We start from the raw sequence: 14,239 nt of genomic DNA on the forward strand, positions 1-14,239 counted from the left end.
CAATGGACTCATCCTCAATGCATCAAAAAACAAGGAGATGATTGTGAAACACATCATCTTCCTGTGGTAATTGAGGGTGTGGGCACTGAGATGGTGCAGAGGTACAAATATCTGGGTGTTCATCTGGACCATAAACTGGACTGGTCGGTGCATGGAGAGGAGATGGAGAGAAGAACCAGCTGGTTAAGCTGGCTAGAAAGTGTACCTCAGTGATGGGGAGGGCGAACTCTGTTGGTGAACTGGTGGAGACGAGAATGAGGAGCATCCATCCATCCATCCATCCATCCATCCATCCATCCATCCATCCATCCATCCATCCATCCATCCATCTCATCTCATCCTTTTTACTCATGGCTCCACCACATAATATTTGCCTATATAAAAAGTGAAACCAGTTTATTGTAAAGAACCTCAATTTCATGTTCTGAGAGAAACCTATGCAGAGAAGTGCCTCCATAGAATATTTTAAGGGCCCCTTGTGAACTTCTGCTACGCCATCATTTCACATTCATTGTGGGATATTTTAAGTACTTTTCAAACTGAGCTGAACTGTCATTTTCAAGCTCCAGAGTTAGTTTCTGTTGCATTATAGGGTCTTCAATAATATGATTGATTGCGACAGTTTCCTGCCTTAATAATTCGAACTTCATAATTTGTTCTGGTAACAGGCCTAGTGTGTGAGGTGCCCAAAAGCCACAACTGCGACACGTTCAGACACTACATTAGGCCAGGCCGCTTCATAAAACGAAGTAAACAAACCAAGGATGGCGTCTCATCGTCTCAACTTTCTCTGCGCTCCATTTGAACATACAGTGGCTGTGATTGCGGAGGATGGCGTCACCCTCTCACTGCCACAGCCGCGGATTGTGCCGTCAAAAAAGCACCGCGTTTCACTTCTAACCAGCTTTGATTTCTTTTTTCCACCAACCAAAGACAACAAGTTATACCCACGCTGCCCCGTGCGTGCGTGGTCCCGGGGGAAGTGCAGCGATCCGCAGAGGCACTACAAGAAATACTGTATGAATAGTAATGCGTTCAGAGAAGTTTTACAGGGGTTTTGAGAAGCAATAAAAGTCAGTGATGAATCGTGCCAAAATGAGGGCCTTAAAAAAGCATTAGATCGAATTCAAACTGGCATTAACAAAGATGACACTCCTGAACTATTCTTAAAGGGATATTCAGGATTTTTGCCATAGGGCGTCATTTCCTAGTCCAGAGTGTTTTATGGAGGTAATATACATGCAGTCCTTATACTTGAAGAGTTCAGTGATGCTAGGCTAGTACTAGGCTAGTGCATGTCTATGGTAACTAGTAGCATGCATTAAAAACAGTCTGACCCAAGCACAGAGCACCTGAGGCAAATCACTTATAACACCAGACTAACCATATAAATGTCTGTGTCGACTGAATCATTTTTTAAATATAACCATTTTGCATTTAAAAGAACTTATATTTGAGCAGCATCAGCTTCCTGGTTGTAGCTACGCAGCGGCGGAGTGATCTGCTCGGTTACCGGATCTACAGTAGTTTGTTTAACCTGCGGCCGCATTACTGCACGTGGAATTCACAAAGAAACTTTCTACAAATCAGATACGGCAACGTTTGGAGGACGAGCCCGTGACTTTTTTAATGCAAGACTTTTTAGTAACCATAGACATGTGCTAGCCTTGGACTGGCCTAGCACTAGCCTAGCACCACTAAACTCTAAAGAAATATCTCTAGAAATCATCAACACTCTGGATAACTAAGAAATGAGGCCCCATGTCAAAAATCCTGAAATATCCCGTTAAGTTCATCAAATACATAAAATAGTCTAAAACACATTCAGCTGCCGTGTTGGATGAAACTGTACACTATCTGTGCGCTCAAAAGTCACCTGTTCACAGATTTTATTTAGCGTTTGTAGCATTTAAAATATAGTCCTGTATTTATCCATGAGAAACAATGGTGTAGTCTACGGTGTATAATCACTAAAGCCTGCAGGATTGCCGTATGCCCACTTCAAATTAAGATCAATCATTGGCACAGTGTTATTTTGCGTTGTCTCTCAGTTTAGAGACCAGCACAAACTTTACAGCACGTATGTCCTCCTCTGAACACAAAAGAATGGACTGGAATCTTTCTCTCTGGCTCTTTCCCTCTGTCGCTCGTGCCCAACAGACTCTGACAGAACATGAGGAGCAGAGACATGTCCCACAGTGCACAGGCCTCACTCCTTTAAGAGCGACGAGGCACAAACGAAGGCAGCTTTTGCCAACCACGAGGACCATTTACATAAGGGCCTAAAAGAGTAGCCCTGCAGAGCGCACCGATGTGGCTGTCGCTGATTCACTACACTGAGTTCCGGGTCATGTTAGCGTTTCCTCTCTGCACACTGCGGTCAGGGTGAATTCTCATAGACTGAAAGAGCGGCAGGGGCGAAGCTGAGTGGGGAATGAAGGGACTGCGCCCCCTGAAAGAAAACTGGTCCAGCCTTCTGCTTTCCCCATGTCGTCACAGAAAAGGTTTTGACTTCACAGACTGTTAAACCATTTCATAATTATTGTGCCACTAGACCCCCTTTCTGTGGCCCACTAGAACAAATCACAGTATAACCTCAAGACCAGTGGTGCCCAACCAGTCGAGCGCAGACTGGTCCCAAGTCGACCGCAGGGGTGTAGGAAAAGAGAAATGACAGAAATGTGCAATGTTGTAACGCGAAATCAAGAAAACTCTGCGAAATCCGGTGACTGGTTTCGCATTGGAAGTGGCGTCCAGCGCCTCCGCGATAGCTGCAGCCCCTGTCCCCCGACCGCCTCCTACGCAACCCCCGGTCTGACTTTCCAGCGAGCGGACCTTATTTAGACCTTATCTGGCTTTTACCTGACAGATTAACTGCATGTGCACAAGTATAAAAGTCCCTCTCTTTGCTGATCAGAATCAGCGTTGCCATAACTTTGACCAATGAGTCAGGTTTTTGTGAACCGGCCTGTCGGGCACCTGCTCAGGAGACAGAAGGAGCTTTGAAATTATCATTTTACAAACTTTTAATTTGCTTCTACCAGTATAGACAATGTTTGAAAAAAACTGCACAATATGCAGGATAATCACAAGGCTGTTGAGAGCGCTACGATGCTCGCCACTCTGATCGATTGATGATCTTTTATTCGAGTGTGTGTTAATATGCTTCCTTCTTATGCTGCGCTCGTCTTTTAAAATAAAGATGTTGCTACAGCTGAAGCTCCAGAGGGACAAATGTCCCAGTGACTTACTGTTTGCTGATGGTGCTGCCGTTGCGGTGCACACAGACCACCTCCCGCCGCTGGAAGCCCACCTGGATGTCCCAGAACGGGCTCTCCTGCCTGTTCAGCCTGTTCCTCGTCCTCTTCTTCTGAATCAGCTCTTTAGTCTCTGGATCTTTAACCCCGCCCCCTCTGTCCCGCGGTCCCTCCCCTTTGCCCCGCCTCCTCTTGGCTTGGCGCTTGTCTCTTGTCTGGGGGAGCGCGCACGGAGTCCAGGGCCCCACTCTTAAGCTGTACATGTTCTCCGGGCCGGTGCAGGCCGTGGTCCGGCACGACTGGAACTCCGTCAGGTTGGGACACTGTCCCCCGCCGAACACCGGGGGCACCAGCACGCTCCGCACGCGGTTCCTGAGGCCGGTGCCGCAGGTTTTGGAGCAGGAAGTCCAGGGGGAGTACTCGGACACCACGCAGTCCTGGGGGCAGGGGATAAGGCAGGCCTGTTCCAGGCGTGGTTTGGGTTCGAAGTATTCGCAGATGGAGTCGTCTGCGGCCGAGCCGTCCGCCTTCAGGACGCAGCGCACCTCCCGCGTCTGCAGCCCCTCCTCCCCGCCGGAGCAGGGCAGCTCGAGGGGGGCACCCAGGCTTCTGTGGGGTGAACGCAGAGTTAATGGAGTTTATGGGAGCAAACCAACATTGATTTTAAAATGTCGGTTATTGTTTAGTCCCAGATTACCAACTGGGAAAATTGTAGGGACATATTTGTTATCACAACAGCAGCTGTTTGAAGAATCCACCACCAGGCCTGAAGGATTATATCTGACTCTACACACATCCTAAACTCTGAGTTTGTACTAATGCACTCGGGAAGGAGGTTCAGGACCTTTCTGTGTAAGCAGAACATAAGAATTCCTAAATAGTGAGATGGAGAACAGGCAGAGGAAATGACTTTGTGGTTTTGTGTGGTGACTGTGTATGTGTAAGAACTGCTGCACTGTTCCAAGACAAACAAACTAACTAGTCATGGATATTTTCGCATTTATAATGACCATAATGAAGCCTTTTTGTTTTTAAGGAGTGTACAACGATTGTAGTCCAAACTTTGATAACGTATCTCTAAAACCCAATTAGGAAAGAGCTTTAAAGAAACACAGTATTATGCACTAGTGTACTATAATTTAAAGATTGCCTAAAAATGTGCAAGTGGCTCAAAACACAGTTTATGACAACACTAACATGGTTAAAAGCAAAAAAGGTGATCAGTGTAGCTGTCACAGTAATAACATGTAACAACACAACGCTGCTTTCATCCAATGTGTGGATTTTTTATGAAAGCAAAGTGTCAGGAAACCATTTGGTGCAAACAGGAGAATATTGGCTGTAAGCCACGTGTATTGTACAGATTTTCTTTTCTACTACTTTGATCTACAACAGAACATAGCAGTACAGCAGCAGCGGTCGAGGTCTCTCATGTACAGGACCATCAAAAGTTTGGAAACACTGTTGTGTATTGTTTTTTCTTTTATTTCACACTCTTTACATTGTAGATTCTCACTAAAAGGTGAAAACATATGGAATTATGTCTTAAATAGAGTTTGATGATATTTGCTTATAGGCAGATAAAGGCAAGAGGGTCAAACACAGCCAATGGAGAGTCACGTGATCAGTGGAGCTCCAGTTCTCCACAGGAAATGACGTCACATCCACCTTCATTTATTTAAATGAATATGAGTGAGACACTGTTATCTGTCCTCAGGGTTGGGATTAGGGTTAGTTTGGATTAGTTAACTCTGGAGTAGTCCTGCAGAGAAGTGGAGCTCCACTGATCACGTGCCCCTCCATTGGCTGTGTTCAGACCCTTCTCTATAAAAGACCAGTATCTGTGATGGCGAGTTCCTGTTTTTTGCATTGAAAAGAGCTCATTCCTCGCCCTAAAATGTTTGTTTCCTACATAATCCCATGTGTTCATTCCGAGTGTTGCCTTCAATGAGAATGACACAATGGAAATAGTGTTGGAAATAAAGAAATGCCAATGCATATAAAAATGTTTCCAAACTTTTGACCGGTGCTGTAGTTACATAATTGTACATGATAATCAGAAATCTTCAGAAACAGCATGAACTCAAAAAACAGTTCAACTATGTTTTATTGACCAGGAGTTTTGGAAAGTGATTTGTTGATTTGTGGGGCGACAGTGGCGCAGATGGTAGAGCGGGTCGTCTCGTGATCGGAAGGTCGGGGGTTCGAATCCCACCTCCTGAAAGTGCACACTGTCGTTGTGTCATTGGGCAAGACACTTCACCCACATTGCCCCCAGTGTCTGCGTACATTGGTGTATGAACGAGAGTATGAATGGGTGAGTGGATCCTTGCTGTAAAGCGCTTTGAGTGCCTAATGTAGGTGGAAAAGCGCTATATAAGTTGAGACCATTTACCATTTTACCATTTGTTTTGGCGAAGTTTTCCCAATTGTCGCCATTGTTTTCATCAGCTTTGGTGAAAAGTCAAAGTTGGTCAAATGTGGCTTGGTTGCAGCCCCGTCAGACGAAGTAAAACATGCCAACACTGTAACTCCGTAGGCAGTACCTGGAGGTGAGGGCGGTGCAGGAGTTCCAGGTGCCCAGGCTCCAGTCGTATAGGTCGCGGTGCCAGTCGCACACCCTGAAGCAGTTGCGCTGGTTGGAGGGCCTCTGGCTCTGCTCGCAGTTGGTGTGGAGGGTGGTCCATCCGTCCACGTGAGCGCACCACACCGCCCTGCTCTGGCTGCCCCCGGGACCACAGTCACTGCCCATGCACCTGCCCCACGGACCTGACGGGAGAAGAGACGGGACAAGGCGGAAGATCAGCCACATATCGGGTATCTAGCATTCAAATAAAAGTGTGTGAAAGTCGTCCCGTCCTGGTTGCAGCACACGCCCCTCGCCACCACAAAACCACAGACCGATCGCAAGAGAAGTGCAAATGTTTGCAGCAGCAGCCGGGAGTTAGCATTAAAACTTTAAAATATTCCATTACAAATTGCAAACTTTTGTTTTAACACAAAGTCCCTAAAGTCCAAACTCTCAGACTTCCCCTGGAGCTGTCCTACCGTTGCCACGACAACGGGGGCGCGCCTCTACGGCATGAAGGCAAACGCAGAGAAAGGCAATAATCTTTCAGAGCAGATATTGATCTAACATCACCAAACAAATGCAGACACCGAAGAGACATTCATATTATAAAATAATAGTGATGTTCTGCGTGACTTTACCATAATGAGACCTCTCAGGCTCCACTCCCTTCTCTCACCTCTGAGCTTTGCTCTAATGACACATCTGAATGCATGTACGTTTCTGACACCTCTCATTCCCCCACACTGTTCCACTGTTCCTCTCAGTTTTAGTCTTTGGACGAAAAGGCTTTTTGATTTTAGTCACATTGTAGTCATTTCTCAATGAGTTTTAATCTATTTTCTGTCGACAAAAAAAACAAAAAGGTTCTAGTTGAGTTTTAGTCAGTTTTATTTAAACAAAGTTAGACTAATAGTATTTCAACAAATTAATATAGGTGGATAAGTAATGTAAATGCGGATGAAGGTTGGCAGTATTAAGCTTCTGACAGACAGATTACACAAATGTGCCCAGTCATAGAACCAGGGACACAAGTCGGCAGCACAAGTTTAGAAAAAAACCTCAGAATCATTCAGTTGAAGTCATGAAGAAGCCTCTCCATGTTTAAGCTGCAGTATTGGTATATCTAAAAGCATTAACTTGTAGGTTCAAACCGGCTTGTTTTGGGAGATCTCGGAGCGTGCAGTAGGGGCGGGACTTTGTGTGTGTGTATTTACATACTGGGTAATCACCGGGTCATGTTGGATGAACAAAGATTGTATCAGACGAGCTGAACCGTGGACGTTACAACCAACATGTTTGGAAGTGGATTTATTAATCACGGATTAATGCAAAAGCACCAGTCAGTTTAGTGTCTTTTTATTCCGGTGGATTTTGCGTTTTCCGTTGCTCTCTGACGTCTCTCCTGTTTCCACGTTATAATACGCTCGCTCCTGTTTCCTGTTGTGGTTTGGGGAGGAGCCACCGCTGCTTTGGTTTGCGTTGTTGACACATCATTCAGTGAACAAATGCCATGTAAAAAAGTCAGTTTTATACAGACGCCTGTTGTGGATCAGTTTCTGTGTGTTTGAGTGAGTGACTCTGAAACCCCACACACATGACAGGACAGGGGGAGCTTTACAGCGGGATGGCTTTTCTAAATGAGATGTAAATGAGCCCTATTGTCACTCCCAGAGAGGTGAGAACAGCCCAAAAGTTTAGAGGCCGGTTCCTCTCTTTGACATATTTCCAGTTCCTAAATTCAACTTGCCACATCTTCTCCAAATATGATCAGATTTTCATGTGTTACACATTGTTGGAAACTTTGGAGACGACACTTTCACAGGCTCTGTCCCGCTCAAAATGCCCCAAAACCCAGTTGTGTCCCCCATTCTCGTGATGGGTCACAAATGCTCAAGCTCTGGTTGTGAACAGTCGGACGAACCACATTCTCCCATCTCCTCGTCTCGTCAACTCCTAAAAGTCTCGTCATGTTTGAGGACCCAAAGAGCTATTTTTAGCTTGTCACCGCCACGTTATCATCATGTAAAAAAGGTGCATCAACGTCATGGTATTGTTTTAGTCTTCTTTGACCAAAACAACACTGGCCTCATCGGGTCGAACTACTGTCTTACAGGAGGGCTCACATCAGGAAATTTACACCAAACGGGAAGTCAGACCTGAAAGTCCAGACCCAACAGTGCAGGAATGAACATGCCCATTCAATCAGGTAAGAGGAAGTATCTTTCAGATTAGTGTCAATGAAAACAAGAGCAAAAGAAACACACACTGTGAACAGTAAGTCACAGATTTGTCACGCTGAATATTAAATGAAGGCATATTCTGTGATTTTAAGAGTTGTGCAGAGACTCCAAAATCAGTGTTCAAAAGAAGCTGCTCTGGGCGTTCGTTTGTTCCCAAAAAACAAGGTGAAATAGGTGCTGTTACAGATAATAACTAGTTTAACATTTTAATAACATCCTCTGAGCAAGTCTTTGTAACTATTAAGTCAACAAGTCAATTCAAACCGGGCTCCACTCGTTTTTTCCATGTCATCACTGAACATACACATGAGCATCTTCTCTACCTTATGTCAGTGATCTTCAGCAAAAGTTCCTCTTCACCTGCAGAGTTTCAGCCATATGTCGTTATGTTTATACAAAGCGCTCACTGCATCTTGAAACCAAACCGTCACAGAAGCCGAGCCCCAAACATGACACATCACAGCTCCTCGGCCTGCTCCCTGTCAGGGCGCTAGAATCCCGGCGTCACTTGCAGAAAAGCAGATTAATCTCCGTCTCTCGCTGACACCGGCTTCACGCGCCTCTGATGTGGTCCTTGATGCACAAACGTGTTGAGAGCCGTTGGCGTCCCCCGCGACAGCCGACGACAGGCAAGAAACGGAATACCTAATGAAGCCAACGCGCCGATTCAACCAGGACGACTGTTTCTACCTCCTGTCACTGTCAGACGATCGCATCCTGCTGCCTGTGCCTCTCAATCGCCTCTCACGTTAGACATCCTTCTGACACAAATGTGCAGAGGCGGGAACACGGCCTTTCATTGCAAATAACAAGCAAGGCCAGGTCAAATCCAGAGCGGAAGAGTTTTAGTCCCATATCGAACTTCTCACAAGCAATCATTTGACATGGGTTAGGGTTATTTGAGAGCTGAAATCGTAGCAAAAAACATGTTTGAAATGTACGACTCTCGCTTGTGATTCCACCCAGGGCTGGACCGGCAGCACCAGGAGTTTCATAAAGCACATTTTCACTTTATCTCCGCTTCTAGGGCTGCAACTAGCAATTATTTTGATAATCGATTAATCTAGCTCAGTTACCCGGAGCTCGGAGTAGAGTCGCTGCTCCTTCACGTCGAAAGGAGGTGGCTCGGACATCTGTTTCAGATGCCTCCTGGTCGCCTCCTTCGGGAGGTGTTCCAGACATGGAAGACCCAGGACACGCTGGTGGGACTATGTCTCTGAGCTGGCCTGGTGTCGCCTCGGGGTCCCCCCAGAACAGCTGGAGGAGGTGTGTGTGGATCAGGAAGTCTGGGCATCTCTGCTGAGACTGCTGCCCCCGCGACCCAGCCCCGGATAAAGCGGAAGAAAATGGATGGAAAAATGGATGGATGGACATTTACAATGTGCAGGACACTCTACACCCTAACTTTACAAATAAAGTTTTTCAAAACACTGCACTACTCTATGACTCCTGTCATTTTTGACAATTAATCAATTACAAAAAAATGGTCAACTATTTCAATATTCGAACGCTCTGTCATGTTTAAATTTCCCGAGTCATACAGTCTATCAGTCTATAATCTGTGGTCCGCTCCCCACAGTCTGATCATTTTATTGAGTCTTAAAAATAAGATACATTTTTTGAGTCCTCCTGCAGACTGATGTGCTCCAGTTTGAAGAGGAGTCCACATGTAGCAGTTCAAGCCGTTCTGTCCACAGCGTCATGGGTTCAAGTCCCAGCTCACGATGAGCTGAATGGGCACAGTGGCATAGTGGTTAGGGCTCGTGCTTCACAGCTCCAAGGCCCCGGGTTTGATCCCTGGACGGGGCCTTTCTGTGGAGTTTGCATGTTCTCTCCCTAGGTTTCCTCCAGGTACTCCGGTTTCCTCTACCACGAAAAACATGTACAATAGGCCAGGTTGAAAGAGAGTCTGAGTGGGGGAAGACGCATGGAGCTGATCCCAAGGCTACAATATGGAGTGTTTACAAACTTCACATTCATGAGTCCCGTGTGTTCATTGACATGCCCTGTCCCGACAGAATACATAGATGTCTCTCTCCACTCTTCACCCCGTTTTACCTGGAACTGTCCTATCAAAAACAGTCTGCAGTCAAAAAAAACTTTAAAAGAGAACCCACTGCAGGATTATTTACCCGATTAGAGTTTGGCTGCTCCTTATCCGTTTTATTTTTTATCTTCTGGAGATTCTCTCGTGTGGTGTCAGCGCAATTATGTGGTGACTTTGCACTTTGTAAAATGGGTTAAGACTCTAAAATGTGCTGAGTTCTGAGCCCAAAATCCTGTTTTTTGATTTCAGGATGTGATGAGTAAGGCCTGCTATTTCGAGCATCACATGTTGAATAGAGCGCCCCCTGCTTGCTGCAAGGGGAATTAACCCTGGCAAATGAAAAAGACACAAGCCGTTATTGTTGACTCCAAGTTCACACCTCTCCAAAGTTGATCCAGCCAGTAAGCTAACCAGCAGACCTTTCTAAATGTCTCCGGGCTGAAATAAAACATGTCCATGACAGACAGACTATGATTAGGTCGCAGAAATGCAATATGTTACAGCAGAGATTAAAATAAACCATCAGAGGCCGCGCTCTGAAAGCCAATTTGCCCGAGCCCTAATCTGTGGCATTTATCCGACTTTATTGACAAGCGCACGAACAGCCAAACACATCAGTGCACTTGTCTCAGTAAACAGCGCTCTGCAGGGACCGGCCAATGGAAGGAAAGTTCAAATAAACCTGGACTGAATTGACAGATAACTCTGTCGGCGGATAATTGTAAACAGCCTTTGGGCAGAAGTAAGTTTAATTAAAGAAAAAGTAATGCAAAGTTTGACACGTGAGTGATGAATTATCCAGGACTCAGGCCAGCGCAGATGGACTCAGTCTCTCCTCAGTCACCTGCTCTCATTCTGTTTCTATGTAAATATTAACTGTACATATTGATCCTTATAATGTCCTATGTTTGAACTGTATGACCTGCCCTTGCACCAATTCATTCTATTGTGCAAGTCACAGAACGAACATTCAGATTAGGGATGGCCGATATATCGGCGCCACCGATATTATCGGCCGATATTTATCCTTTTTTTCCCATATCGGTATCGGTCCGATATGGGAAAATATCGGCCGATATTTTTTTTCTTCTTTTAATTATTTACTACACCGTAATGTCATAGCGCACCTGAAAGCAGCAGCAGTGTAGATGGGCTGCACTGACCTGACTGGGCCAACAATTTATTCAAATTATCTCAAATAAACAGTGGCTCCTAAAAATAAAGAACCTCCAGCATAAATTCACACGTCTCCAAAAGAAAGTATGTTTTTACTAAGTTTAAACAAAGTGGAGCGGACACTTGGACACCACAGAGATGCAGAGCCACAAGTTACTGCTGCAACAAACTGGACCAAAACTGCCTCCATGGACATAATTCTGAGTCAGGATTAACAGGAATCATTTTCTGATGGATTATTTGTCGCTACATCTGAGGTGAGTTTTGCAAAAGTTTCTCCGTCCTGACGCCAGATTTAAAACTTTGTTTGTTAGCGCTAGCATAGCTTCTAACAGGCTAAAGGCTACGACACGTAAACATGACCTTTCTGTCATCATGTAGGTCTCACTACAGTGATGATAATGTCTGTATTGACGTTTACTCTGCCCACCTTTGTCATGTTAATGACCCCTGAAAACGAGGTGTTATGTCATGTTGCATTTTCGCGCATATTTAATTAGACGCGTTTGCGATCGTTCGCGCATTTATCATTGAAAACAGTGCAGTTCAAAGCTCATGCTAATCTTGTAAATCTACTGTTTGCTTTTTGCCAGCTCTAAACCAACTCTAAATATTCAGTCTGGCCTCATAAGTTCATATAAGGTGCTGTTAAAGTGACATTATGATATTTCCAACTCCAAAGCTTCATACAGGGCTGTGTGTCCTTTATCAGATTTGTTTAAAGTTAAAACATGTAGCTTAAACAACATGGTAGGCTACATATTTTAATAAAAAATGCAATAAATAGTAGCCTAGCATATTCCCAGTGTCAGTGTTTCCCATTAATAGAGGACATGGGTGAAAGTATAATAATAAGTAGGTCTGAGTAAATATTTAGCCAAAAACAAAATGACATTTCACTCCAACATTGCAATTGGTCTTTTTAATATTTTTCTAATAAAAAGGATTGTTTCATCCTGGTGTGTGAGATGTGTCCCAGGCATAAGCATAAGACATTCCAATAATGGAACAATTTACAAACTTTACCACATTTGAGTAAGCCTTTCTATTGATTTTTAACGTTGAAATAAATATCGGCAAATATCGGATATCGGCCACACCAGTGAGGCAAATATCGGATATCGGTATCGGCAGAAAATTTTCATATCGGACCATCCCTAATTCAGATATCATCAACGTATGAATTGAAATCAACATTTGTTTTGTAAGTGTGTAGCCTCAATATTTAAATTGTTTTATGTTTTATAATTGTTGTTGGTGTTATATACCTTCCTCAGGGACAACAGCTAAGGTTAGGTTAAAGGTGCATTATGCAACTTTTTATGCACAAACAGCCTTTACTTTCCATCACAGTGGTCTCTGTTACGCTCCAGGATCTATTGTCTGGGAGGTTTTCTCTGCTGACGGAGCCTCTCCCCAGGAAACCTACAAAACATTTGATCTTGGAGCGTAGAGACCACTGCGATGGAAAGTAAAGGCTGTTTGTGCTGCCCACTCATACAGCCACCGCGTCACTACAAACATGCACAAATATCAACTTTCTTTTTCTTCACACAAAAAAGTTGCATTATGCGGCATTAATGTGGACTAAAACTGTGGATTTTCCGATCTCTGTTTTCCCACGATGTTGACTTTCTGTCGTAGGATGTTACAACCAGCTCCAGCAAAGTGGAAGCTTTACACTGCACTTCTGTAAGTCAGGAACTTCCGTTTCAAATAATCAAAAAATAATAGATATTTTTGTATAAGACTAAATTAAAATGATAATAAGGGACGGAAACATCCGAACTCCCAGTGACGCAATCTGGAAGAAGAACCAGGTCTGTGCTTTGTCCATGTGGGAGAAGAAACATGAAGGAGTGCAGCTTGATCAATGTGCACTTTTATGACTGTCAAGTAGACCACATTCATTTTAGATTTAGTCGACTAATTTTGTATGGAATTTGTGTTGGCTAAACTGAATACAAAAGTTAAAAGAAATTTTAGTCTCGTGTGGATCGACATGTCAGAGTTTGGAAAGTTTTTAACCAGTGAAATGAAGTGTAAATCAGGGCAAAATCTATCCCAAAAGTCTTTTTTTAAAGATATATTAATAATAATATGCATCAAAGCATTTATCAGACCCAAATTCTGTTTGTTTATGCATTTAGAAGTATAAAAGACAAAACAAACTACGATGTCACAGACGTGAACTGGAAGCACGAGCCCAACATGGAGGCTCTGAGGGAAAGTTTGGATCCGTTTGGTGAAGGGCTGAACGATATGGACAACATTTCATATCTCGATATCTCGAGAAATAAAAACATCATAACACAAAAGAGTGCAGTTTTTTTTTATGAGAACTCAACTGTCAGTCATCAACATGAACATAAAGTCACCAATGAGTAAATAAAATATCTAACATTTTACTGCAGCTCTGCTTTAACAGTAAATACCAACATGTGCAGCAGCCGGTGGAGTGAAACACTGAAGTGAAACATCGTATGTTCTTCATAAGACAACACAACAGTCAGACAGGACCTCAGACAGGACCTCAGAGAGGACCTCAGACAGGACCTCAGAGAGGACCTCAGACAGGACCTCAGAGAGGACCTCAGACAGGACCTCAGAGAGGACCTCAGACAGGACCTCAGAGAGGACCTCAGACAGGACCTCAGACAGAACCTCAGACAGGACCTCAGACAGCGCCTCAGACAGAACCTCAGACAGGACCTCAGACAGCGCCTCAGACAGCGCCTCAGACAGGACCTCAGACAGAACCTCAGACAGGACCTCAGACAGAACCTCAGACAGCGCCTCAGACAGCACCTCAGACAGCGCCTCAGACAGGGCCTCAGACAGCACCTCAGACAGCACCTCAGACAGCACCTCAGAGAGGACCTCAGAGAGGACCTCAGACAGAACCTCAGACAGAACCTCAGACAGAACCTCAGAGAGGACCTCAGAC

General features: G+C 44.6%; 1 protein-coding gene across 1 annotated transcript in view; it reads right to left on the reverse strand.

Moving 5' to 3' along the window:
- Positions 1 to 14,239, reverse strand: part of thsd7ab (thrombospondin, type I, domain containing 7Ab) — a 357,113-nt gene that overhangs the window by 235,029 nt on the left and 107,845 nt on the right. The window contains exons 2-3 of the mRNA XM_079562212.1: positions 5,804 to 6,026; positions 3,252 to 3,866 (exon numbers count right to left, since the gene is read on the reverse strand). Coding sequence (XP_079418338.1) covers positions 3,252 to 3,866; positions 5,804 to 6,026 — 838 coding nt within the window. The remainder of the gene's footprint in view (positions 1 to 3,251; positions 3,867 to 5,803; positions 6,027 to 14,239) is intronic.

This window comes from Gobius niger (assembly GCF_951799975.1).
Source record: "Gobius niger genome assembly, chromosome: 8".
NCBI lineage: Eukaryota > Metazoa > Chordata > Actinopteri > Gobiiformes > Gobiidae > Gobius > Gobius niger.